At 33.0% G+C, this 27,310-nt stretch overlaps 2 protein-coding genes and 1 long non-coding RNA gene across 6 annotated transcripts; 1 reads left to right on the forward strand and 2 right to left on the reverse strand.

Moving 5' to 3' along the window:
* Positions 1 to 10,263: 10,263 nt before the first annotated feature.
* Positions 10,264 to 14,346, forward strand: LOC146935526 (uncharacterized). 4 transcript variants are annotated; one of them, XR_015030271.1, is made up of 6 exons: positions 10,264 to 10,604; positions 10,882 to 10,949; positions 11,096 to 11,221; positions 11,962 to 12,106; positions 13,053 to 13,121; positions 13,741 to 14,346. It is a non-coding gene; the product is annotated as an uncharacterized LOC146935526 (long non-coding RNA). The 4 variants fall into 4 exon arrangements; XR_015030270.1 differs by having other exon boundaries at positions 11,099 to 11,221; XR_015030268.1 differs by having other exon boundaries at positions 10,471 to 10,604; positions 10,733 to 10,949; positions 11,099 to 11,221.
* A 1,100-nt stretch (positions 14,347 to 15,446) lies between these two features.
* LOC146935527 (WAT1-related protein At5g07050-like) lies at positions 15,447 to 25,678 on the reverse strand. Its single transcript, XM_085750700.1, has 7 exons — positions 25,360 to 25,678; positions 24,889 to 24,951; positions 24,651 to 24,767; positions 24,297 to 24,540; positions 19,850 to 20,011; positions 19,368 to 19,519; positions 15,447 to 15,854 (listed from the first exon to the last, which is right to left on the reverse strand). Exons 1-7 carry the CDS (start codon positions 25,566 to 25,568, stop codon positions 15,617 to 15,619), a joined length of 1,185 nt encoding a protein of 394 aa, XP_085606826.1. The 5' UTR covers positions 25,569 to 25,678; the 3' UTR covers positions 15,447 to 15,616.
* Positions 20,148 to 22,108, reverse strand: LOC146935528 (uncharacterized). The gene is made up of 2 exons (XM_085750697.1): positions 21,640 to 22,108; positions 20,148 to 21,558 (listed from the first exon to the last, which is right to left on the reverse strand). The coding sequence occupies exons 1-2, from the start codon at positions 22,106 to 22,108 to the stop codon at positions 20,729 to 20,731; spliced, it is 1,299 nt and encodes a 432-aa protein (XP_085606823.1). The 3' UTR covers positions 20,148 to 20,728.
* Positions 25,679 to 27,310: the final 1,632 nt, after the last annotated feature.

Raw genomic sequence — 27,310 nt, forward strand, 5'->3', positions numbered from 1 at the left:
TATGCAGTCTTGAGGAGGAAGAAAAGACTTGAAAGCTAGTCCTTTTTGAGTGATTTTATTATCAAGCTTTCAGTCAATTCTTGCTGTCTTCCTTATCTGCTTTTTGCTTTCTCTTTTGCTACTTTGTGAACATTATTTTGCTTCTGTTGGTTATTTTTTATTTTAGCACATGGACTCGTATTTTGTTACTTAGTCAGTACTTAGTTTAATCATTTTGGATATTGTTGTATGGTAACTTTTGTTTCGTTTTAATTAGTATTGTGATGTTCGTATTTATATTAGTATTGTTTAATTTTATTTTGTAGTAAAATAATGTGTTAGCATTTTTCAAGTACTTCATTTGGTTTTAATTTAAAAATTGTGGAAGTTTCTTGCGTATCACTCTTGCTTAATTTTCAACTCTCAGATGATTGATAATGATTCATAGTTGTGATTAAAGCGCAAAGCCAAGGTACAAGTTTCCAGTTTTTCTAAGTTTTTACTCGAATATGGAACGAGTACTTTGTACAAATTTCATGTAATTTAGTTCTTCGTAATAATATATTTGTTTGTGAACCACTTAGTACTAGCTAAAAAGTGAGGAAACCTCAAGTGTTTGTACATATGCAAGGAGACCGGAATTCATTGTTTAACTCGATTGTGTTATTTTAAATCCAATAATTGTTTTAAATTGTGTGAAGGCATGGATATGATCAAGGCACATTTTTGTTATTGAGTGAAACATACTTGACCACAAATAGCCTACCTTGTGAGAAGAGCGAGTATTTGCTAACCCATTTGAGCCAAATGAATCGGAGTCATCAATTATGAACTATCAATTCATAAGCACAATGCTTGATGAGTTGCCTTTAAATTTTTCAAGATCCAGTTCATTTTTGACGCACTTTAGGACTCTGATATGTTTTTAATTGTTGAACCCTAAAATTTCATTGTTTATTTGTCCCTTTTGCCTTAGAGTAGAGGAACATTCAAATAGGGTATTCTGATTCAAGTTGGGGAGAGAAGGTAGATGTAAATCTTTTGTCAAGTACAATGGTGTAATTTTATCTTTGATCAAGACAACATGGTGTTGTAAATACAAAAAGAAAAAGAAAAGAAAACAATGTGTACATGGAAAAGAAAAAGAGAAAAAGAGAAAAAGAAAGAAAAATCCAAAAATAGAATAAGTTGTCGAGATCAAAGTGCTTCATTTGTGAACACCAAGGGTTTGTAATGATTGGTAGGGAAGATTGTTGATTTTAATGGTTGATACAAGGAATGTTCCTCTTTGATAGGCTTTTTGATTTCAATGGCCCCACATATGACATTTCTTTTGTAGCCAAGCCAAGTTATAACCCTCAAAGACCTTTTGATCCATGTTTTTTATGCCTTTTGAAATGATTTTTGGATGGACACATAACTTGATTGGAATGTTAACTTGATTGCCGGATGTGTGTTCATAACCCTCATTCATTTGATTTCAATTGTTTTATCTACTTTCAAAGAAGTGTGTTAGGTGTGGTTCGTAAATAAATGTATTATTATCATGAAATATTTGACATGAACTTTTTACTTAGGACTCATCTCATATTAGTAGTAGAATTTTAGATTAGTTGGAAACTTAGACTTGCCCGCGCATTCACTTTTAAATCATTCGTCTAAAAAAGTTTTCAAAGCCTTTTGTACTTGTGTCTTGTCATTTACTTGTTTGATTTTAAATCTTTTGTTTGAGGACAAACAAAGAGTTAAGTTGGGGAGAGTTTGATAAATGCCAAGAAGTGTTAATTTCATGTTGTATTTTATGCACTTTTTGTTACTTGTTTTGCAAGTTATTGAAGGAAAAGCCGAGAAATAAGTGTGAAATGCCTTATTACGCTTTATATATCTTACTCTATCCTTTCATGCAGGAATTTACCTCAAGACACTGAACAAAGACCAAAAATCATGAAAAAGTGCAAATGGCAGAAGCTGATCCTTGAGGAAGTGTGTGCTCGCAACTGCGAGCTCATTTACTCGCAACTGCGAGTAAGGGCGGTTTGACCAGATACGCCAATAGCGTATCTCTCTGTAGACCTTTGTATTTTCTCAACTCGCAAATGCGAGTAGTGTAGCTCGCAGCTGCGAGCTCAGGCAGAGCAGACCTTTATAAATAGCCCACTTGCTATTCTTGGGGATCATCATCATATTATCTAGGGTTTTTAGTTTTTCTCTTAGTTTTCACTTGTAATATCTTAGAGAGAAAATAGGGTAGATCATATAGAGTGAGTGATTTTGGAAGTTGGATCTTTCTTCCTTTGTTGAGACATCACAAGGTGTAATGAATCCTTCCTTTTCAATCCATCCTTGCAAGGCTTCCATGATGATGTGTAGCTAAATACCCTTTGTTGGGATGAGAGGTATTTGATTCTTGCTAACAAGTAATCTTTTGATCTTGAAAAATATGGTTCTAGCAATTTATATTCAATATTGTTGTTGTTCTTGTTGTTAATGCTTTCAATGAGATTCAAGATGATTTGGACACAAACTCTTGAATCTAGACCTAGAGTAGCAATATATCTTAGGTTAACTTACTTGACATCTTTGTTAATCTTTGATAATCACCATAATCAAGAGTTTAATGCTTTCGGATACTTAATCAGGCTGGACACGGTCGATTAAGTTATCCGATCGACTTTGTTATCGTTTAAGGGATTTGGACACGAATGTTTAAATGATACCTTAAAGTTAATTATATCGCTTTGGACATGAAGGATAGTTTAGAATTGATTGTGATAATATTGTTTATAAAGCTAGAATTCGTATGGATCATTAGGTTACGCGTGACGCTTGGTTAAGGAACTCTATTCCTAACAAGTTTCAATCCTTATTTATCTCAACTTTTACTTTTGCAATTTAGTTTAGCTAGTTACATTTCAAACAAACAAGTACTCTTAATACTTGGAATGATAATTGATGTTAAACTGTCCTTGATAACGCACTATTCCCTGTGGAGACGATACACAAATACTTATCTTGTTTGATGCAAAACTACTTCATCATGGATCACAACATTGGGTCATCAGAGGGTTATCTTTGAATCAGATTGCAAGATGTTAGTTGATGACGTGCATGCCAATAAGGTGAATCATTCAGAGTATGGGTTAATAGTTAAAAGTTGCAGAAATTTACTCCAAAATTTTAACAACCATGAATTTGTGTTTACTAGGCGTCAAGCAAACAGAAGCGTTCATGCTCTTGCAAGGGAAGCTTTATCCCATGCTTCACGCAATATTTTTGATGTAATTCCAAGATGTATTGCTACTATTATTATTAATGAAATTCCATAAGTTTTGTTTGTGTCAAAAAAAAAGGGCACCTTTTAGGATTTGAAATTAATAAGTTATTCATTCAAAAAGTCAAATGCTTAAATTTCTGATACATTTAATGCATAATTTTCAATAAAATTTTATTATTTAAGGGTCTTAAAGAGTGCATTAAGGAACTCGTTAACATTTTTCATAAAAAAATTAGCAAATGAAATGAATATTTAACGGTTAAGACTATTAAGATAATCATATAATTGGAGTTAAAAAAAATAGATAATCATAGAATCTTAAAAGATGAAAAACAACTTACTTTATTTCAAAGCTGGCAAAATGGGATGAGAGTCTTTGTAGATTCTGAATGGAAGGAGATTTATCAAGATTTGAAGTTGTTGGGATTGGAGAGATTATTATCTGATCATTGCCCACTACTTATTGAATGTGAAGCAAAAAACGAGGGACCCAAGCCTTTTCGATCCCTTGGTGTGTGATTCATTAATCCGACTTTTAAAAAATTAACAGTGAAAGAGTGGATGAATTTGAAGGCCCTGTCAGTAAAAGGAATAAGATGGGTTTCAAAAATATTGATCAAAGAATTAAGGAATTCAGCTCAGAATTGGATAAATTAGATAAAAGGAATGATAATCATCCCTTGAATGAGGAAGAAATGGCTAGGAAAAAGGCGTTGATTACACAGCTCTGGATGTAGATCATAAGAAAGGAGTGATATTTGTTCCAATTATCAAGAACTACGTCAATAATGTTGAAGGACTGGAACAAAAAATACGTCCATGCCATTGCTTCATTGAGGAAGAGTAAAATTTAAGGCTGAAGGATGATGGAACGGTGGTCTCAAGACCGGGCGACATTAAGAAATAGGTTATAAAATATTTCAAGAATATTTACTCATGAGACGGGTTGACCTAATGAATGGGTAAGATTTTCCCATGTTAAGTCAAGAGAAGGCAGCTGAACTGGAATTTATTCCCACCAAAGAGGAAATTATTAATGCGGTTTGGAGTTGCGATTCAACTAAGGCTCCAAATTTCGATGGTTTTAACTTTGGATTCATTAAGAAGATGTGGGGAACTATTGGAGATGAGTTCGTAGTTGCAATTGTGGACTTTTTCCACAAAGATTAAATATCGAAAGCAGTGAATACAACCTGGGTGACATTGATTCCTAAAACAGATGGAGCATCCGAATTGAAAGACTATAGGCCAATAAGTATGGTTGGGTGCTTATATAAGGTGATATCAAAAGTTTTAGCTCTCCGAATTAAGGGTGTTATGGGACATCTGATTGGTGAAACACATACAACTTTTGTTGCGAAAAGACAAATCCTAGATGGTTCCTTAATAGCAAATGAGATGGTAAATTGGGGAAAAAAAAGAGCAAACAAGAAATTGCACTGTTGAAGTTGGATTTTCAAAAGGCATATGATACAATAAATAGGAGATTCATCGATGATATGTTGAGTAGCATGGGATTTGGATCTAAATGGAGAAGGTGGGTGCAGATATGCCTATCATCATCATCATCATCATCATCATCATCATCTATTTTAGTCATTTCGAATGGATCCCCTACTGCTCCATTTATTTATGGAAAGAGGTATTACGCAAGGGGATCCGCTATCCCCATTCTTATTTGTCATAGTGGCAGAAGCATTCAACATCCTTTTGAAAAGGGCAATTAAACTAGAATTATTTAGAGGCGTACAAGTTGGAAGACACAAGGTGGAGATCTCATCTCCTTCAATTTGCAGATGACACACTGGTAGTATTCCCATCTGAGAAGAAATGACTTTTCAATCTGAGAAGGGTGTTGGATTTTTTTCAATTGTTATCCGAGTTAAAAATTAATTATGCAAAGTCAGGGTTAATGGTAATTGGAAGGAAAGAACAATAATTAGGTGCTTACATGGCGAACCGAACAGATTGGGGTGTAGCTTAATTAAGTTACCAATTAACTACTTGGGCATTCCATTAAGAGTGAGGTTGAGTTCAATGGCTACTTTGAAATCAGTATTGCAACGTATATAGGGAAAGTTATCCACTTGGAAGACCAAGGTTCTCAGAGCTGAACGATTAGTGCTGCTTAAATCAGTACTAAACAATTTGCCTATTTACTACATGAGCTTCTTTCCTGTACCGATCGGAGTTATGAGGAAGATAATTAGCATGCGAAAATCCTTCTCCTGGAAAGGGGATGGAACAGTAACGGTATACCTCTGATTCGGTGGGAAATAGTTCAAAAACCAAAAAATCAAGGAGGTCTAGGAGTGGGAGACATGGTCATGAAGAATGCAGCCTTATTATTCAAATGGTGGCAGAGGTTTTCTAACGAGGGTGACTCTTTATGGAAAAAAATCGTTTACTCAATCAATAATGAAGACATGGATGTAACATTAGTTGGTAACCAAAATCAATCTAAAATGGGAGGGGTGTGGAATTCCATTAGATCATTCATAAAATGGAATCTTATTTAAAAAGGACGACATATGAGGCTAGGTAATGGATGGAAGATTAAATTCTGGATAGATAGATGGGTATCTCAAATTCTCTTAAAGAGCAGTTCCCAAGATTATACTCCATTTCACTTCAAAATAATGGTTCTATTGCTGAAATGGGTGAATGGAAAAAATAATAAATGGGAATGGAACATGATATGGAGAAGATTCTTATTCCAATGGAAGCTAACATAACTGGATGAACTTATGGATATTTTAAAAGAAGTATTACCCTATCAGACAGAAAGTGATAGTAATTGTGGAGTCACAATGGAGATGGAAAATTATCAGTCAAGTCTTTCATTGATGCATGGTGGGGTTTAGGAAGGAATATCCATGTTGCTCGTGAAGTTTGGCAAGGGTTAACACCACCAAGAGCTGAACATTTTGTGTGGTTTTTGATGTACGATAGATTGAACCCTAGACACCGACTGAAGAGATTGAAGATTTTAGGAGATACAAATGACTCTGCTTGTCCTTTCTGCAATAGGGAGGAAGAAACAATTAATCATTTTTTGTTGCATTTCTTTTGATAGCTGAAGAACTTGAATGCGGACATTGGACTGGTGGAATGTTCAAATTCCAATGTTGTTCACTACTATAGAATGGTTTCAATATTGGTTGGGTATGAATTTCTCTGGATTTCAAAAGAATTTGTGGGTTTCTCTGTGTTTTGTGGTGTTTTGGACTATGTGGAATTAACAAAATAGATTGGTTTTTGAATTTGAAAAACCAGTTTGGGATCATGTGTTCCATATGATTCAATTGAGGCTAGGATTTTGGTTGAAAGGTTGGAACCAATTGTGTGCTTTTAATCCGGGTGATGTGGTTAGCGAAGTGAACTTAGTGCGGAACAGCCTTTGGGTAAAGTGAGAAGTAAAATCTCTTCGTGTCCTCCTCTACCAAGCATATGGAAATGGAATGTTGACGGATCTTCTAGGGGTAAGCCTAGTTCGGCAGGTATAGGTGGTGTCTTGAGAGATTGTAGAGGTATAGTGTATGCTCAGCTTGCGGCCTCTGTGGGTGTGAGAGAGTCGAACGTGGCGGAATTCCTTACAATCATTTTCACCCTAGAAATATGCTTGGAGTATGATTGGTTACGGCGCAACAATATAATTATTGAATCAGATTCAAAGAATGCACTTTCTTGGATAAATAAAGCGGGATCTTGTCTATGGAATTTGGGATTCTGTTATATAAAATTAAGGAATATTTTGTTGCTGTTGAAGAATGTTTTGTTTGTCCATGTGAATAGGGAATCCAACAATTCTGCTGATTTGCTAGTCAAGAGAAGAGTGACAACTAAGGGGAGGATCATTGAGTGGTTCACACAAAATATATTATAAAGTGAGAGTATTTGTCAAGATTTTCATTGTTCTATTCACTTCATATATGTTTATGCTCTTTCTTTGGTATTCTAATTCTTTTATATTTTCAGGTGCATGGCAGTATTCTATTCTTTGGAGTTTTTTCTTTGGTTCCAGTTTACAATTTTAGAAGAAATCAATTCATCTGGTGGACAGTTTTCGTCTACAATTTCAGCAGAATCCTAAAAGGCTCATGTTGGGTGGCTCAGTGGATTGGAGTTATTTCTTTGTCTTGGTTTGTCCCATCTGTGCAACAGGTTTTGTTCATAAATTTGCTGATGGCGTGTCTATGTATCGCGAGATACTATCTGTGTTTTTTCGTCAATTGGCTTCTCACCTTTGATGAGGCTTGTTGTTTGCATATTTGTATGGAGTTTTTATCAAGCCAATTTTTAGTTCAGTTGTTGTGATGTCAAGGAGTGTGCCATTTCTTTGGCTTGGTTTGTTTCATATTGGCAAAAAAATTGTTTCGAAAGTTTGTTGTTGTTTCGTGTTTGTATTGTGAGACATTGGTTGTGTTTATTCGATAATTGGCCTCTCGCCTTTGAGGAGGATTGTTGTTTCAATATCTGTTTAGCATTCTTTGTCAAGCTAGTCGGCGTCTAAGTCAATGTACTGACAAGGAGTATGGTTTTCCAAATATTGTAGTCTTAATTAGCTCTTTAGACGGTTGTGGTGTTGGTAAATTCTTGAGATTATGTATCATATGTTACATGCTTGCTGACATGCCATATGTTGGAAATGTCCGGATGTTGTAAGGTATTAAGAGTTGAAGGATGGTGAATTATAAGGTGTGGCTTTGGCTTGGCGTTTAATTACTTTTCCTTTCTAACAGGTTGTACCATGTGTGCTATAAGTCACTTAGAGTTTTGCTATCTGTGATTTATTAGACCAAACATCTTGGTGTCTTAGGTGTCTTTGGATTAATTGTAATTTATCTTGTTGGCTAAGTGTAGCCTTTAGAAATATGACACTTTTGGTTTATTTAAACTTTTGTATGGTGTTTTGTCCAACTTGCAAGCACATGATTATGCGAGCTCTCTGCAACTCTTCATAGAAGGTGGGTCGAGTTTTGCTTACTTTGATGTTGGATTTGGACCTTTATCAATAAAATTTTAATAATTATCGAAAAAAAAACTTACTTTACTTTGTTAGTAACATTAAGGGTATGTTTGTTTCAAATTATATTCATAGATTACTGAGAATAAAGTGATAGAAATATACATGTCTATGCTTGTTACAAATTTATTAAATTTTATTCCTGGGTATAAAATGTTCTTGGAAATAGAAAAAAATTCCCAAAAACAAGGGTGAGAATAAAATTTCTATGAAGATAGGAATAAATTCATTTATAACTGCCTGTTATAATCCCTATTTTTAAGGTTGCTGAGAATATTATAATGTTAATCAAACATCTTTTTCTAAATATCTTGGAATAAAATTCACATCTTTACATTCCAAGAATGTTATTCTTAGGAATAAATTTTGTAAACTTGAAACAAACACACCCTTATAAATAATAAAGTGGGGGTGGCAAAATAGGTCAGACTGCCACATCTTGGTCCATCTGTTGATTAACCTGTATAAATTAAGTAAGACACGACGGGCCAACTTAATCGAGTGAAACTCTCACCCTGCTCTGCCCCTCGTCAGGTTGGCATGTTGATGACAAGTCATCTTACATAATTCTTATCATGTTTTTTAATCATTTTCAATTAGTTTTTCATCCAGAAGAGAGGAGTATTAGAGCAATTTTCCATGATTTCGGGACATTTGTAATGTTTTCTATATTTGAGTCATGTAATTCTACTTTTCCCGAAACATAGCAATTCTAGGGTGGTTTGTTGTAATTCACGAAGAAATAATGCAAATCGACAAAACAAAATATTTGAAGACTTGTGAAGACTTTGGGAAGGCAATGAATGAAGATTCAGGAGGCCAAGGAAGACATTACAAAGAGTGGAATTATGTTCACAAGCTCCAAGACATCTTATATGGAAGCAAACACCCAAAAAGACGAAGAAACATGCATTTACGCGCGGGATTTAGGTTCAGTGACTTTATGGCTTAGCCCAGTAACTTCATTCTTCTTTCATCTTTGGTAAGATAGACGAGATAGGGATGTCTGTTTGTAGAACTACTGAAAGGGAGAGGCTTTAGGTGCTCCATAAATCCTAAGCACCAAACTATTCTTGAGATTACTTTAGATAGTATATAATATGCACACTTTAGAAAACGTTACTATTCTCTTACTTTTGTTATCATCAAAACTCGAAGATCATTGTTTCTTGATCAACTTGGATACAACCATATTAGCATGGTAGACATTTGTACTTGTTTGAATATATTTTTGGATAACATATGCTAACAACACTCTCTTTTTAAACATTCACTATAACAATCACACTCTTCTTGGATGAAACCCATATATATGAGTTACACCACTTTATGCATGAACCTTTTTAAAAGTGTGAGATTTACATTAATTTTATTCAATAAAAGAGTGTTATATATCGTATTCAAAAAACACTTCTTATTTTTTGATAATAATATATCTCACGGAAGCATCACATTATCACACAGGGGTAGCGAGACCCATTTTACTTTCATTTATTCATGTATTTGATCGAATGAAAAATATAAAGGTTGAAGTTGAATGGTGATTATTTTGCGATGTTTGCCTTCTCTGTATATAGCATCGTCCTATATTTTTTGCTATTGACATGGTTGTTCAAATTTTTAGTTCAAATAGTTTGCACGAGAGGAGTTTAGGATTAAAATTGGTTAACTTAATAAATTAGATTGAGTTGTGTGTGAATGCTAGTAGAAAATATACATTCTACATCAAGGTTAAAAAACGTTTCACATCAGCCAATAACATACAAGATGTGAAAGTTGACACGGTGGCATTTTCGAAATTAATCTGAACTTTCCAACAAGATTTTCACATCAGTGAAAAACATATCTAATGGAAAAAATAAATGATAAATGATTTTCACATCAGGGGATATGATGACTGTAGGAAAAAAGAAACGCGATGGCAATTTCGTTATTTTGGAAACTTATTTTTCACATCAGCTGCATTGTACCTGAGGTGCTTTTTCCCTCTTCTCTGAAAACGCGTCTTATCTTCTCTCTTCTCTGAAAACACAAACCTAAGCTCTTCCCAAAACCTAACCTCAAATCTATTTCAACACCTCACTTTTCACAATTCCGAACTTTTCCCTTGCGATTCCGTCCTCAATGTTCACGATTCCGGCCGTTTATGCATCTTCTCAACGTTCACTATTCCGACCTCACTGTTCACGATTCCGACTGCACAATTCACGATTCAGACCGTTTCACCAGAATGATGTCTATTCCGTTCACGATTCCGGCGTACTGTTCATCGTTTCTCATCGTCTCACCCTTTCTTTGCGATTCCGGTAAACTGTTCACTCACAGGTAACTTTCCCCTTTCATCTGTGACTGTTGCGACTCTGTGTTGGTGTCTATGTGTTGTGGATTCCCCTTTTCCTCCTGTGCTGCTGTTTTATTCTGGTGTTTTTTTTTTTGCTGCAATTGTATTATAGGGATTTATTTGGTGTTTTTTTTGCGTCTCACCCTTTCTCTTCTAGGTACGTGAATAAGTTCTATTGCAAATTTGTAACCCTGTCTATGTTCTTTTATTTTCTATTTTTAAGTATTTATTGTGTAATTTCTGATTGTCCTTTACACCTAGGGTTGAAATGGATTCGAAGAACAGAGTGAAGTACGAAGATCCTACATAAGAGTCTCTAACAAGAAGAGGTATTTGTATTTTTCCTTTTGATTTTAACCAATACAAAGTTGTAGTGAAACTTTTGTTTATCTAGTTTGGTTTATTTCATTTTATGTGCATTTGTTTTTGTTTATATTGGTTTTTATGTTTGTTAAATGGAAATGTTATGAGTTAGTAGGAAGTGGAAGTTAAGTCAGAAGAAGAGGTGAGTGCATATGACAGATTTTCCCTTGTTCCAAAGCAGTTGTAGAGGATGAGCAAAAATTGTTTAAAGCACATGCTAAGGAAGAGAAAGAACAGTGTGAGGGTTTAGAATCTCTTGTTGTGTTAATCTTGTCATGCTTTATTTTGTTATTAGCTTTTAGTACATGATTGTGTTCAGTGTTGACAAGAAGTTTTTGTGTGAAATTTTTTTGAAAATCTCTCATAACTAAATCTGTAACGGTTTGAGCACCCTTGTACTCTCTTTTTCTTAAGTTTGATAATTTGTACTATGTGAAAGAAATTCTGGAATATATGTAATGTAAATAGTGTATTGCTCTAGAGACGCATGTGTAGATCAATATCAATATGTGTTTTTCTTGAATTACTTGCTTTGAATATTTTTATGAGAACAATTGATTTTTTTTATGGAGTTAGCTATCTTTAGTAAAATATTTAGAATTTTCAAAAGTCATTTAACTGTCTGGTCAGACTTTTCTCTCACAGATTATGGAAATCCTATTTTATCCTGCATCTTTTAGAACAATAATAGATGAAGTAGGAACTAAGAACAAAACTTTTGAATTTTATATCGAGAAGATAAAATACTTTGATTGCCCTTCACTCTATATTTGAAACTCAAGTTTCTCTTTCACTTGCTCTTTTCATGTCTTTATACATTCATAACAGATGTTCATCTTTTCGATTGTGCCATAGCTAAAGAAAACAAAGCTTCAAGAAGCATACAAAGATTTTATTAAAGATTTTACTAATGCAATTGGTACTTTACTATTGGCATAATGTACAAAGGGACTGAAATCATTGTTTTTCATATCTCAGGTGAAGTACTCAAGAGATCCTAATGAGTGTTATTGAAAATCGGTTATGGAGGCGCCCTAAAGCGTTCAAAATTGCATAATTTCGCCTTGCCGCCACAAACCGTTGTCCACCCTAGACAACATTGGTCCTAACAATCCCACCAGGAGTAAGTCTTAATTTATATTTTTTATAACTTTTGCAACTGCAACCTTTAGTATCTTATGATTTGCTAGATTTTGTTCTAGGTGGTGATCCATGTTTTGTTCTTTGTTACTGTTGGCATATAACCATGGCTTATCACAATTTTAAACAAATTTAGGCAAATAAACACTTGTCTGAACCAAGTTTTATAGAATGCAGCCTTCTTACTCAATTTCCTCTTTAAGGTTTTAGGTACAAAGGCATAAAGTATATAACCAAACTTCTATTTTGTATCATGTTGAATGGAGTGTGTGTGACAAGGAATCAGATAATCCAATTTTCTTTGAATATTAGACGAGATTATAGACTGATTAGGCATGGATAGTGGAATAAACTCAACCTTATATTGAACTCACTGATATAGATGTTGTAGAGGAAAGTGATTGACTTTTACTCTTGTGAAATATTGTAAAAAAAAGTATTAGATTTGAATAATTATATAATAATTCATCTTCATTATTTTATATAAAGGATAAGATTGACTATAGAAATATGGATAGGTATATTAATCATCCACTTTTTTAAATTTTACGTAGAAAGGATTATGTTGGAATCAAGATGATTGATATACGTCTTTTCTATTTGTTTTGAAGATAACAAACATTTTGTTTTATCAAAAAGATTACTAACTTTTGATAAATTTTAGTTATATTGAAATCTGTAAATAAAATCATTTTTTATTCAACGTAACCAAATTGTTCAACCATCATAGTGACAGATCAATCATAATGAAACTTTACAGTTTCTTGTATGTTATGAGATTGGAACTATTGTGGCATTAAAAATTTATTCTGCACTCTTACAGTCTTGGTGTATTTCCATGGAGTTGCCGCTTTTTCAACCATAGTTAAATAAATGTTTCGTGAATTTAATGTATGTAACTATGTTTATTGTACTACACTTTTCTTCAGGAACAATATCGTCCTCAGGAGCAGGAGTATGAATCTGAAACGTTCAACACTTCCAACAGACCCAACAAGGTTCTTAATTTTTAACTCGAATATAACTTTTGCAATTTTAACACCTTTAAATTACTCTGTCACCGCTGCATTTTAGGTTAGCTTTAATTTTTTTAACAATGTATGTATTGATATATCTCAAGTGATGATCACTTAGTTTGTCTTTCGGTGAATGCTTAACTATAACAAATGCTTATTACTTTGAATTATCTTAAAAAATGATTAAGCTAATATTGAATTTAAAGTGAAGTAATGTATGTTTCGATGTATCAACTCTAAAAACAGTATAAAACTTACTGTAAAACTTCCTTTATCCGGTGGTGTTATAGGATTTGGCCGGTGGTGTTGTATTATATAACAACTTAACTGACAAAGGTTCATTCAATCAAACATAATTTGTGAAGCTGCCACAAGAAACTGAACTTTTTAGCTAAACTTGTTACAAAAATGATTTGGCGCTGTTATTGACTATGGGCTAGATAATAGCTTTCACCTTATCCAACAACCATTATCAAATTCTATGAAATTTTGACTGGATCTTTTACAGGTTGATTTGTCGTGTAGTTATTACTCTTACATCTTAAACTAATGAAATGCAGAGGGATCAACTGGTATTAATTTGGAGATGATTTGTTTGCAGGTTTTCTTGAATCTCTATGGAGGGACATTGACATGAACAGACTTAATCATAACCCTTCAAATGATTTGAATCTGATAATTGTGTCACATGGGCTGGCATCTCGAGTTTTCCTAATGATGTGGTTTAGATGGTAAGTTGAACAATTTGAACTTCTCAACAATTTTGGAAACTGTGAGTTCCGTATGATGCAATTAGGGACTGGTGGAAAGTACAGCTTGGCAGTTCATCATACGGATGAAGAACGGCTTGAGTGGGGGCTCTCTCCTGATATGGTAGCATATCAGAAATGGCGTGCCCATGGCAGCAAGGCTCACGAATGATCAAAGTCCCCACTGCCTTGAAGCATTTTGTGATCTCATTACTGATTCTGATGACGAGAGTGTGGACACAGAAAACAAACATTCTTTGAGTGAGTGTAGTAAACAATAGGTTGTTCTTTCTTTCTTTGACTGGATAACAATAAATTAGTTTCTAAAATAAATCTAAGAAAATATCTCATGAATGTGTACTGTCATGTATATCAGAAAGTGGTACATGTATATCAGAAAGTGGTTTTGATGCTTTACGTTGATATTTCTTAATATAACTTCTTAGATTGTATTCATATATGCATATATACCTTTTTATATATAAAATATTGATATGGTATTAAAATATTTATATTTTTTTCTTCTTATTTTTAATATAAAAGGAAAGAGGTCTCAAAGCTGATTTGGTAAGCAGATTTAAAAAAAAAAAAAAAGAGCATATTTTTTTTTAAAAAAATCAATAGATTTCCCTTCAGTGGGTAAGAGGACTGATGTGAAACATACATATTTAACTTTTTAACTTTAGTGCCTACGATACAGCTGACACGAAAACCATACTGTTAAATTTTAAAGAGAGTGTACCACGTCAGTGGAAGAAAGGCACGAAGTGGAAAGTTTTTTTTCCACATCAGTTCGTGCCTGATGTGAAAAGATGTAGACATACCACATCATGTCACTTTACATCAGTTGCCACCTGATGTGAAAAGTGTTTTTCAACTGATGTGAAAAATCCTTTTTGTAGTAGTTATGAGAGATGTAATTGAGTTTTTTGCGAGAACATAGTTACTACAACAAGAAAGAATTTGAAACGTAAAATAAAACAACTTCCTTGCAACGAGGACATATTTTGGCAATAAATGTGTGTTGAACCTTGTTTCTTGAATAAAAGTAATCATGACTGGACTTATTATTAACTACTCATAACAATAGATGCATGCTCGCAAAAAAAAAAAATGTATATAACATATGATATTATTGTAGAACCAACAAATATTTCCCCTTAGAAGATTCTAAATAGATGCAACTTCAATGTATGTCGAACACTTAATCAACAAATGATGTTAGAGGATGATCAAAGAAAGATGATCTAATACATCGATAGATATAATTGGATCATCTTTCTGTTTGTTACATCCTCACTTATTTTAACACAAGGATTTTTGTTTATTACATCCTTGTTGGTTTTAACAAACATTTCAATGGACATAATTGATTACAACCCTTTTTCCTTAAGCTTGAATCATTGGAGGGTAGTGGAAACCTTTGCTTCCAAGCCTTCTACCACTTTTTTAATTATCCTCCACCATTGTGCATAATATTTATGCTATATATGTCTCCTTGGTAGATTACTTTACTTCACTGCGACAAGATCTTATATTTCATTAACCACACAACAACTAAGCCTAAATGTTGTCAAGTCTATATTGGATAAAGCAAATTCAAATGCTTTAATAGGGTAACAAAAAACAACACTTACACAATTGACCAACAAAAATTTCATCATTCGGTCCAATATTATAGTTCTCAATTGCATATGAATTAGATTACTCATGTCTTTGGCTATTGAATTAACTTTTATTGTAATTTATAATAACTAAATAAATGTTTGATTCTTCTTTCTGATCCGACTTTACTTCACTGTGTTTATCAAAGGATGCAGAAAATGCCCCCACATTTCCATTTGTCCGAGCACTCTTTATAGGCAAGGGTATATCATCTGGAGACACTTTACATTCCACTTGTTCTTTATGCTTTCCCCACAAAACAGAACATAAGCCTATGACAACCAATATGGAACCAATCACACTGCAAAATTCAAAAACCAATTAATTAAGTTAGATTTATGATTTAAAATATAAAAAAAGGATGAAAACAAAGTAAACTTGCATTTAATAAAAAAAAAAAATTAATTTTTTTTTTTTTTTTATCTTGCTTATACTTTTAGTCCCCTATTTTTACCCGCTAACTAAATTGACCCCCCTATTCTAAAAACCACAAGCTTTGGTCGTTGCCCAAAATTCTTGACTAAAATATGGTGATTTTACATGTTTTAAAAGGCGTAACATAAACCTCTCACTAGTTTTTTAGTGAGAGAAACTCCAACTTCTCTCTAAACTTTCTTTCTCTTTCGTTCATCGAGGTGGGGTGGTTTTAGGTCATTTTTTGACCTAGAATCACCCCTCTACATCTTTTTTCTCTTTTCTTTCAATCTAAATAAGTGGTTTTCACATAGATCAAGTTTCTTCTTTTGTGATTTAGTCGTCTAAGTGCGGCGTTGTGTTGTTTGTCGTCTTGTGCGGCGTTTGATTTCGCGTCTTGTCGCGGTGTTCGTTTAGTTCCTATTGAAAGATCGGCATCAGTCAATTACAAATTCAACAAATGATTTGGGCGTCAACGTTGCAGATCCGGAAGCATGTGAATTTCGGTGACTTAGGTTTTATCATATTTTTTGTAGGCATTTTGCCGTTTTATGCTATTAACTTGGGTGCTGTGAGTTTGTTCGCAGATTCACCCTTTACGTTTTTAGCGATGTTTGTATCTGATGTACTCTATCAATTTGAATGAATGAATATCGTTTTGTTTTTGTCAAAAAAAAAGGCATAACATACAATTCGATGGTGTAGACTAGAATCATCCAAATAAATAAATTATTTAGATGTCAATAGTTAAATTACAAAACTAAATAATTTCTAAAGATGATTTTTGAAGTATTTATGTTTTCTTGCAATTTCATGGTTGTTGATCATTCCATATCATAAGATCTTATGCCATATTATTTAAAATATGTCACATCATAATAACTAAATGTTTTTTATTAAGAAGATATAATAACTAATTGTTATTTATCAAAAGTGTCAGTGAAATAAAATTTAGTGCAATTCTTATAAACAATGAACTGGTCTTTTTATGAAATTATTTTTTCTATATACAGATGTCGACAAATAGCTATTTGTTTTACAAAAATGATGGTGAATTAACGGTGAGACCTGGATTTACCTTTGAAGAATTTTGGATAATTTAAGCATCAACCAATCAAAATTAGCTAAATAAGTAAATGAGCAAGTGATACCCACAACTTCCATTGTACTTCCCTAAAAAAAAAACTTCCACTTTACTTGCAAATTTACTCGTGTGACTAATTTTGATTGGTTCATTGGTAATTCGATCCAAATCAATTATTATCTTTAAATAAAAATTAACAAATCAAATTTTGGCCAATTCTTGTCAAGTTTGAATTAAAAATAGAGTAATTAAAATAAAAATAACATTATAATATTGTACAATTTCGTTAAAAAAATTAAAAATAATTTTCATGGAGACTGACTATAGTCTTCATTTGATAAAAATGAACAAACAGACATGTTAGTACTCATTTGCACATTGGTATCTATGAAATGAGTTATGATATTTGTACAACCATTTGATGATAATTTTTATGACAACTTTTTTCTCTCCTTTTTTATTGGTCAAAAACAATAAAGAAAGAAAACTGAAGAAAGGGAGTACGAACATAATGTGAGTATGAGGGAGAAGGTTGTTTAAAATTTGTCATAAAATGCTTCCCCAAATATTATTTCTCTTATGAAATATAATATTTTGTGTAACATGTAGTATTATTTACTTTTATGAATTTAGACCAAATATTTTTTAGAGGAAAATTTTATTGTTTTTCATTTACAAAATTAACACTATGATATTGGTAATGTTTAAAAAATTGCCCTTATATTTATTTAGTATATTTTTTGTTAACCATTTTTAAGAGTAAAGTAAACATGACAACAAAACCCGTACCGTGGTTACTCGCCTGAACCAAACCCAATTTGAAGGGTTTTTCCTGTTTTGATTGGGTTTGGGTATGTGTTTGTGTTTTCCCCGATTTCAAAACACGGGTATGGGACGAGTAACGGGTATATATGTACTTACCCCGTACCCATACTGAAACCCGTTCCGAATGCAGAAAATTATTTTATGTTGATATGTCATGTTATTTTGTTTGATAATTGATGTGTTATAAAAAACTACCATTAATATTTAAAGGAGCAACTAAATCAATCGGTCTAACAAATGTTAAAGTGTGCATATTGCTGGATAATGCATTACAACATTTCTATAGGGGTTGCAAAAAAAATTATTTAATGCAGGGATGGGGCGGGGATACCCGAACCCGTCAGGGATGGGGATGTGACTCAATTTTTTATCCTTTTTAGGTATGGGTAGGGTAACGAGTAAGTATATGAGAATCAAGTATGTGGACGGGGAATGTAAAACTCGTCCCCACCCCACCTCATTGGCATGCCTAGAGTAAAGAGTCTAAATCCAAAAAGGACTTGGCTCGAATCTAAATTCAAAAAATAATATTATTAACATATGATTTAAATTCATTCATTATTATAAAATATTATTAATTAAAAATATAAGCAATGTTGTGCTCAAAAAATATAAGCAATATAAAGCACCAAAGTAAATTCATTTGCATAACGTCTATTTATAAATAAAAATTTAAGATAAATGATAGGGTCCCAATTTAAGATAGAGAAGTTTTTTTTTGTTGAGAAAAGGATAGAGAAGATTTTAAAACTCATTAATAGATCCTTCAAAAAACAAAAACCTCATTAATAGAAATTGGTCCAATAGAAGAGGTTAAACTTCTATAACATGGTAAACTATTGTTTTTATTTTTTTGTTGATGTAAGGCCAACTATTGTTATAATCACAATTGAGAGAAGAATAGACAGATAATTTCACATCATGTCATTGTTCTAAAATTTTGTAGTTAGATATTAATTGGCCCTGGTCCTACACACGAATCTTTAATAAAAAAAATTGAAACTAAACTGGCAACTTTTTTTTTGAAGGAAAACTGGCAACTTAATTAGCTTGTTAGTTGTGTGGTCACGATCTAAGAATTCTAATAAAATATTTTTTAAAATTGTTGTAAGATGTGTTATTGCCTTTTGGATTTGATTGAAGTTCACTCATGATCCTGGCTTTTCTCAAAATCAGAGGTTTTTGTTCTTACAAGTAGTTTTGCTAATAGTATCACTTATTTATTTATTTATTTATTTATTTGTGTACGGCTTTAAATTACTCTATAATCCTTTCATTAAAAATATAATCAGCTCATAAAATGTGATATATAATGGGTTTTTCAAATATGGATCTCCAAAAAGGGTGCAAATTGTTGGACCCTTGGTATTTTTAGTAAAATAGTGAATCTATGATAGTACATATGGAGAAGAAATCTAGTATTTTATTAAAATTTACTAAAAAAGATAATTCAAATGAGCAGGATAAGGGAGGTATTAATTCAAAAATTACCTTCCAAGAAAAAGCTGCTCTGCAAGGATAAAGAAACCCATAATGGCTGTAATGATCATCATCAAAGGGCTAAATGAAGTTGCAAAAACAGGCCCTTTCTTTTTTATTACCAATCCTTGTATGTAGTATGATATACTTGATGTAACAATCCCCTATACAAAAATTTAAATAATCAACTACTAACCTATTATTAAAACAAAAAAAGGTATCATTTAGCAGTACTCATCTATTGAGGGTAAATATATCAATGATTATAAATTATTTAGTTGCAAAACTCACACACCAAATAAGAAATGGAAAGTTGTGGGATCGAACTTACACCTCACTACTTGCAACTTTATACCTTTCTAAGGAGTAGTACTTATGAGACTATATATTTAAATTTAAAAACTAGTAAAATCATGCATTAGGTTTAACAACTAATAAATTAAAAAACTAGTAATATCTCCTCTAATTTATGTGGTTATATCAAATGTTCTTACCGCATATGCAGCAGCAAATAAATTCATATCCCAACCAATTGTCCACACAGAACCCTTGTTTTCCATAATCAAAGTGGTAGCAAAAGCCAGAATCGTGCCAAAGAAACATATAAGTGATGTGAGTGTTAGCTGATGATTCTTGTATGTTTCTATAGCTTTAGCCTGCCAAATAAAATAAAAAAAACATAATGAACTTTAATAAATAATAAAATTAACACTTTAAAAAAATTGAATTCTTGCATTCACATGATTGATCAACCAAGTAAGAATTGTGACCTATTTGGAGACCAACTTGGAAATTTTTTTTTTTCCGACCCTATTGCCAAAAAAAATGAAACATTTGACCCCCTTTCAAAATAAAATACCAAAATGACCCACTTTGGAAAAAAAAAAAATTTTGTTTTGTCGTTTTCCCCATTACCGCCGTTTCATTTGGCGGTAATGGGCTGCTTTTTCTGCGCGCGTCAGAACCATCACTTCTTTGTCTTTTTTTTTTAAATTTTTTTATTCATTACCGCCATTTGGTTTGGCCGTAATGGTTTTTTATTTTTTTTTTCGTTTTTCCTCTTTTTTGGCACTATTAATTCACCATACCATTCATCTAAATTCAAAATCATTTTTTCATACATTTCTATTTATTTTGAATCATGTCTACTTGATTTGAGTAGTGTTTGAATGTTTAATTTGATTTTAAATGAAACAACATTTCATGTTTGATTTGTCTCGTATATTATTTGTTTAAGTAATATAATAAAAATCATAATTAAAATCACAAAATTGCTTAATTTCTTTAAACGACGAAATTTGATTAAAGGTAAAAAAACAAGTCATATATACTTAAAAAAGCTTGGTTGAACACATAATACATAGCGATATTAACTAACGTTTTTTAATGGTCGGACAATATCTCCTAATATGACCGGGATGCCGACACAACCCACACAGTCTCGGTGTCGGTGTCCTTTCTTCCACCTCCTCGTCCATTTCTGTCCTAATGCGAGTACTATTGGGTCGACCTTTCTTTACTCTTTGCATGCTTGGATTATGGAAAAGCTTAGGACCTTCATATGGGGGCCAATAACTCTTGTCCTGGACTACTTTGAATGCTTCGTTGTAGATCGCGTAAACATTCTCGTTTTTGAACACGTCTGGAATAAGGGTTGTGTAGTCATGGTGAAAAGAAGAACACACGGCTATGACATGGGAACAAGGCAAATGCAAGGCTTGATATTTCCCACAGTCACACCACCTCGCTTGTAGATCAACCTTGAAAGTTCCCATTGGCCTTCCCTGCCTGTAGTTGACAGTCTCACGAACAGAGAAGGTATACATCTGCCGGTCAAACTGTTCGACATAATGGGTGTTGGACTTTACAATGTCATCCTTAAGCACGTTCTGGCAATATTCACTGAACACGTCTCCAGAACCTACCCTTGCAAAAGCACCTTGAGCCCTTTCGGCAAAAAGACATGCCAACCTATAGTAGGTGGATTGGACAATAGGTGTAACAGGTAGGTTACGTGTTCCCTTAAACACAGAGTTCCACGATTCAACGATGTTGCTTGTCATTTGGCCCCATCGACGACCCTCGTCATATGCTTGAGTCCATTTTTCCTTCGGTATATTGTCCACCCAATCTAATGCACGCTGATTTGCCTGCTGGATTATACCGCGATAGTAGTCGAACAAGGGTATGTTTAGGGCATATCCTGTATGTTAAAGAAAAAAATAGTTAAATATTATAGTTAATAATTAGTCAAATTAAAAAAGATGTAAGATAGTATTTTTACCCATATTATTGATGATATCCTTAAGATCTCCATCCTTGATTGCCCTCATGAAATTTTGCTTGATGTGTCTGATGCAGTACACATGAGTTGAACCAGTTTCTTGCCAACCATTCCGTGGGTCATTGAATGCGCTTTTAATTGATTCATGTCTGTCGGAGACCAAGCAGACGGAAAGTCCTTGTGTGACGTGCCTCCTAAGATTTTTCAGAAAAAAACTCCATCCCTCCTTGGTCTCACCTTCGACTAGCGCAAAGGCAATTGGAATTGTTTTGTTGTTCCCATCTTGTGCTACCGCAAGCAATAAGGTCCCTTTGTACTTGCCATACAACCATGTCCCGTCGACATGGACAACTGGTTTACAGTACTTGAACCCGTGGATACATGGATAGAAGGCCCAAAATAGACGATGAAATTGTGTCTCTCCATTCTCTCCAACCCGCGTCTTCAAATCGAATACGGTTCCTGGCATTGTTTCCTTCATCACATTCAACCATTTAGGTAACAAACATAGATCGTGTCATATATCAGACACTATCAATGTAAGTTGACATTATTCATTTAAATTTTCATTGTATTTATTTTATTGTAATTTTCATTGATAAAATTTTCGTTGATTAATTTTTTAATGTTTTTGTTGTAGGACGAAGAAAAACATTACATTCGAAGTCGCTATCATCAGAAAGTTGTATCTGCGCCAGAAGACATTGAAGATAGCTTAAGGTTGGCCGGATTATGGGAGTTTACTAAACTAAATAGATTCAACATAGATTCTCGCTTAATAACCGCGTTATGCGAAAGATGGAGACCGGAGACGCACACATTTCTTTTTCCATCAGGCGAGTGTACGATAACGTTGGAAGACGTTCATATGCTCCTTGGATTAAAGATTAACGGTGAACCTGTTACCGGTAAAACAGAAGTATCGTGGGAGATTGTTGAACCTACTTTAGGAAGCGTCCCAGCAAATGCAGTGCGGGACGGGCTGAGTATAAAATTATCTTGGCTCAAAAAATATATCACCGGTAGGGGTATGGTTGGCACGCTGTGGAATAATTTTAGCAGATTTGCCGTCATACTATCCTGCAGCTCCAGAAACCAATATGATGCCAGATGCAGACATGTGGTCAGATACACATCCACCTAACAACCAATTCATTACACCTTCACCCCCTTACTTTGACCAAAGCTTTAACCCATCCACCAACTACAACTACAACCAAACTTACCAATCACCACCACAACCCACAAACCCATTCTTACAAAACTCCCCAATTCCATATCCAACTTATTCTCAACATAGTCATCATGGAGAAAGCTCCCAAATATCAAACCATTCATTTGATGACTTTAATCCAACTCAAAACACCCCACAAACAAGTTACCGAGACCAATCACAATACACCTCTTTCAACTTACCAACCCCTCCACAAAATGTACATTATCCCCAAACAAACTACGCACCCCAATGGCCACCACCACATACTAATCCCATAGAAAGTCTGGCTGCAGGGTTTAACGAGGATGATTTCATCAATGAAATTTGGACGAACTCTGCTCCACAAGTGCAAAATGACGTCAATATGGAAACTAATGATGAGGAGGTCGAAGAGGAAGAGCCTGAGGAAGTGGAAGAGCAAAACCAACGACCCGTACGAAGAAAAAAAGATAAATTATGTGCTACGGGAGGTCATAATTTAAATTGGCGTAATTGGTTTCGAAAGTAGTTTTTTGTTTTTATTTGTAACACTATAAATAAAATAATTAATGTTTTTAAATTAATATTTATTTATCATTATCATTAATATTTATTTATTATTATTTGTATTTAATTTTACAAAAAATATATTATGCCAAAAAAGAGGAAAAACGAAAAAAAAAAAAATAAAAAACCATTACGGCCAAACCAAATGGCGGTAATGAATAAAAAAATTTTAAAAAAAAAGACAAAGAAGTGATGGTTCTGACGCGCGCAGAAAAAGCAGCCCATTACCGCCAAATGAAACGGCGGTAATGGGGAAAACGACAAAACAAAATTTTTTTTTTCCAAAGTGGGTCATTTTGGTATTTTATTTTGAAAGGGGGTCAAATGTTTCATTTTTTTTGGCAATAGGGTCGGAAAAAAAAAATTTCACCAACTTGTGAAACATTGCTAAACAATTAGTCGCTAATATTAGCAATAAGTGTTGGATTGTAAGGGGAGTCTATATTTGGTTAAAAGCAATCACACATGTGTGAGAGAGAGACTCTTTTTTTTTTTTACAAGAGAGAGAGAGAGAGAGAGAGAGAGAGATGATCAATTCTCCATCCAAAACCCTAATGTTTTAGGTTTATGGATTTTCTGATTTATATGTTGTTCAATATTCATTTTCGAATTCAATGTGAAACTTTTGCTTGAGAGGAATACAATGCGAGACTTCTAACTCACACTACTAAAAAAACAAAAATTAGTGAGGGAAAACATGAAATCCCTCTCAAATTCCGTCACTAAATTTTTCGACTAAGGAATTTGTGAGAGATTTTATTTTTTCCGTCACTAATTTCCCTCTCTAATTTTGCTTTTTCTAGTAGTGTCACATTAACTACAAAATAATCAGTTTAACATTTTTATGTAGTAATCTAGATCCAAATTTTGTTTATCAATTATAATGAGGTCTTACTTGTAACACAAAGAGGGATGACCATGCAAGAGTAGCAATGATTAGTAAAATGGAGCCTAAGAACCAATTATCCTTGCTTGAGGAACTTGTAATGTTTGCATTGCTATGAGGTATATATTTAGTCCACATCAACTCCAAAACAGGCCCTTTGTACAAGGTCATCAACATTGCCCCAGCCACAGTTAAAATGGTTCCAATCACCTTTGCTTGGCATCGTAACTTCTTCATGTTGACTATTTCCATCCTTTTTTTCATAACCAATCCATAAATAAATAAAATTAAAAAAATAAATTAAAAACGGGCACTTAAAATTGTACTTGATATATACTAGGTTAAATTTAATTATTTATTTACCTGCATAAAACCGCCATCACAAAGGTCATAGCGGGAAGCATATTGCTCATTGCACATGAGAATGTTGGGGATGTTAATTTCAACCCAGCATAGTAGAAGTTTTGATCTATCACTGGCCTGTTTAGAGCATTTAAATGATTATAATTAGCATTTTCCTATATTGATCTAATGTGCTCTAATTAATAAAATTATGTGTATATCTATATATATAATTTATGCATTCAGATTGGGAACTAACCCAAGCAATGCTAGGAGTAAAATTTGCATGAAAATTGAAAATGTAATCTTTGGTTGATCCTTCCTGAAAAAAAAACCATATGTTAGCATTTATTTAACAAGCAATTCAAAAACTCAAAATATGCTGAATTTTTTATATACATACAATATAAAATCCATTTTTTTTCTCTAAATAAAAACCCAAAATACTTTACAATATATGTATAATAATAAATACAACATCAAAGTTTAGAGTGAAATTATTTTTATACAAAATTTAGAGACAAAATAAAATTTGTATATAATTTTGTATCTCTAACATTTAACGACATAATTAAAGATTGTTTATTTTTAGCTTTAATTTTTGTTGATATAGTTTAACTTTTCCTAGGAATTTATATGATAGACCCTATATATTCATGTAAGCTTCAAAGCTTTTGAATTAAGAAATTAAAACAAAACTTTCTATGTATGAATATGATGTTATACAAACCTTTCAAAGATAATGGCGAACGGAGCTATAGCAATAGTTGCAAAAGCATGGCGATAAACAACAAGGACATAATGACTCATGCCTCCATTGAGAGAAAGCTTGGTTATAATGTTCATGCCTGCATAGCCAAATTGCAAAAGGATCATAGCAAAGTAGGGTTTAGAGTTCTCAAGGTAGGTTGCACAAGATCTAGGCTTTTCAGCGCCCATTTTAGGATTTGAAGAGAATAATGAGGATAAGATTTGGGTTAATAAAAGAGTAGGAACTCTTGAGGAAGGTTTGTGTAATTTCTTCCTAAGTAATACAATGGGATGGCTCCTATTATTTACTCCCTCCGTCCCTTAATGTAACCCCCCTTTGTATTTTTCACATTTCTTAAGAAAAGTTGTTAGTGTAATTAATGTGTCTGTTTTGTGTATTAATATTACCAAATTGTCCTTTGTTTGTATGTGTATTAAATTTGACTATTCATATTTCAAGACAAGTTAGTAGTATTAATTAGGGGTATGTTTAGGAAAAAAGTAATAAATGCATCTAGTAATTTGAAAAGGGGGTTACATTTAGGGACAAAAATAAAACAAAATAGGTGGTTACATTAAGGGACGGAGGGAGTATACAATATGCATTCAATCATTTATCTACGTCATATAGAGTGTTTTTTCTTCTTCTAATTCTTCTCTCTCTCATGAAAATTGTTTTTACATCTTCCTATAAAACTTATTTCAAAGATTATACAAAAAACAATGTTACAAACTACTATGTTTTAGTTTTCTTAATAAGTGTGTTTTTTTTTTTTACTTATAATATGAGACGGAGGGACTATTTTAAATGGAATCTCAACATTAGATATTTTTGGATAAGTAAAACTGGATTAAAGAGAGTACTATAACCCACACATTATATTTATGTTTTAGATCAGAATAACTTTTATTTAATGACAAATATAGCACATGATCACTATTATAAGCAAAAATCAAGAAAAGACATGGAGAAATATGTTTGTATATTTACATAATGCTCTCAATTACAATAAGGTGCTCCTATATATATATTGTAGGATAGGAGACAAGGAATCAAGGAAAATAATTACACGTAAAACTAATTGATCCTACTATAATTGAGATATTAATTACAGTAATGAGAAGGTAATATACTATCGTAACATCCCCCTCAAACTCAAGTAGGTTGAGTTGTGACCAACTTGAGTTTGGATACAAAAACACGGAAGTGACTAGTATATAAAACTCCATCAATTTAGTCACTAACATCTCAATAGCAGAGATTCAAAAAAAAAAAAAAAATCTCAATAGCAGAGATTAAAATGACGAATATTAAATACTTTAGAGACAACTTATTATACTTACATAATTTAGAGACTAAATTTGAAAAAGAGTGATAGTTTAGAGACCAAATTGATGATTTGTTCTTTATTTGAATAGGGTTTTTTTTTTTTATATTGAGAAGCAACTTGTAGAATTTAACTTGTGTGATTGGCCCTATAAAAAAAAAAACTTGTGTGATTGGATGAGTTAAGAAAGGTAGGTTATGTGAAAGGTGTGAGGGCATAACCTTCTTCATAGTATAAAAACACATATTATACCACAAAAAAAGGAATTGTGAAAACTTTGTGCAGGCACATGCCTTCTCACAACTCTATATACATCCGTCCCTGGATGTAAGTGAGTTTTTTTGCGAGAACATAGTTTTTTTGCGGTACAAATTGCGAGAACATAGTTACTACAATAGGACATATTTTGGCAATAAATGTGTGTTGAACCTTGTTTCTTGAATAAAAGTAATCATGACTGGACATATTATTAGCTGCTCATAATAACGTGTTCAAACAGATGCATGCTGGCAAAAACAATGTATATAGCAAATGATATTATTGTAGAAGCAACAAATATTTCTACTTAGAAGATTCTAAAATAGATGCAACTTCGATGTATGT

The sequence above is a fragment of the Medicago sativa genome, chromosome 3, assembly GCF_051527215.1.
Source record: "Medicago sativa cultivar Bolivia chromosome 3, Bolivia_mono, whole genome shotgun sequence".
Taxonomy (NCBI): domain Eukaryota; kingdom Viridiplantae; phylum Streptophyta; class Magnoliopsida; order Fabales; family Fabaceae; genus Medicago; species Medicago sativa.

What these genes read in the sequence shown, in the direction of transcription:
- LOC146935528 (XM_085750697.1), bottom strand. Translation starts at nt 22,108, where the DNA reads ATGCCAGGAACCGTATTCGATTTGAAGACGCGGGTTGGAGAGAATGGA. An exon ending in GGATATCATCAATAATATGG is followed by an intron (nt 21,559 to 21,639) that starts GTAAAAATACTA and finishes TTTAACATACAG; the next exon opens with GATATGCCCTAAACATACCC.
- LOC146935527 (XM_085750700.1), bottom strand. Translation starts at nt 25,568, where the DNA reads ATGGGCGCTGAAAAGCCTAGATCTTGTGCAACCTACCTTGAGAACTCT. An exon ending in TTCGCCATTATCTTTGAAAG is followed by an intron (nt 24,952 to 25,359) that starts GTTTGTATAACA and finishes TTTTTTTTTCAG; the next exon opens with GAAGGATCAACCAAAGATTA. An exon ending in TATTTGCTGCTGCATATGCG is followed by an intron (nt 19,520 to 19,849) that starts GTAAGAACATTT and finishes ATTTTTGTATAG; the next exon opens with GGGATTGTTACATCAAGTAT.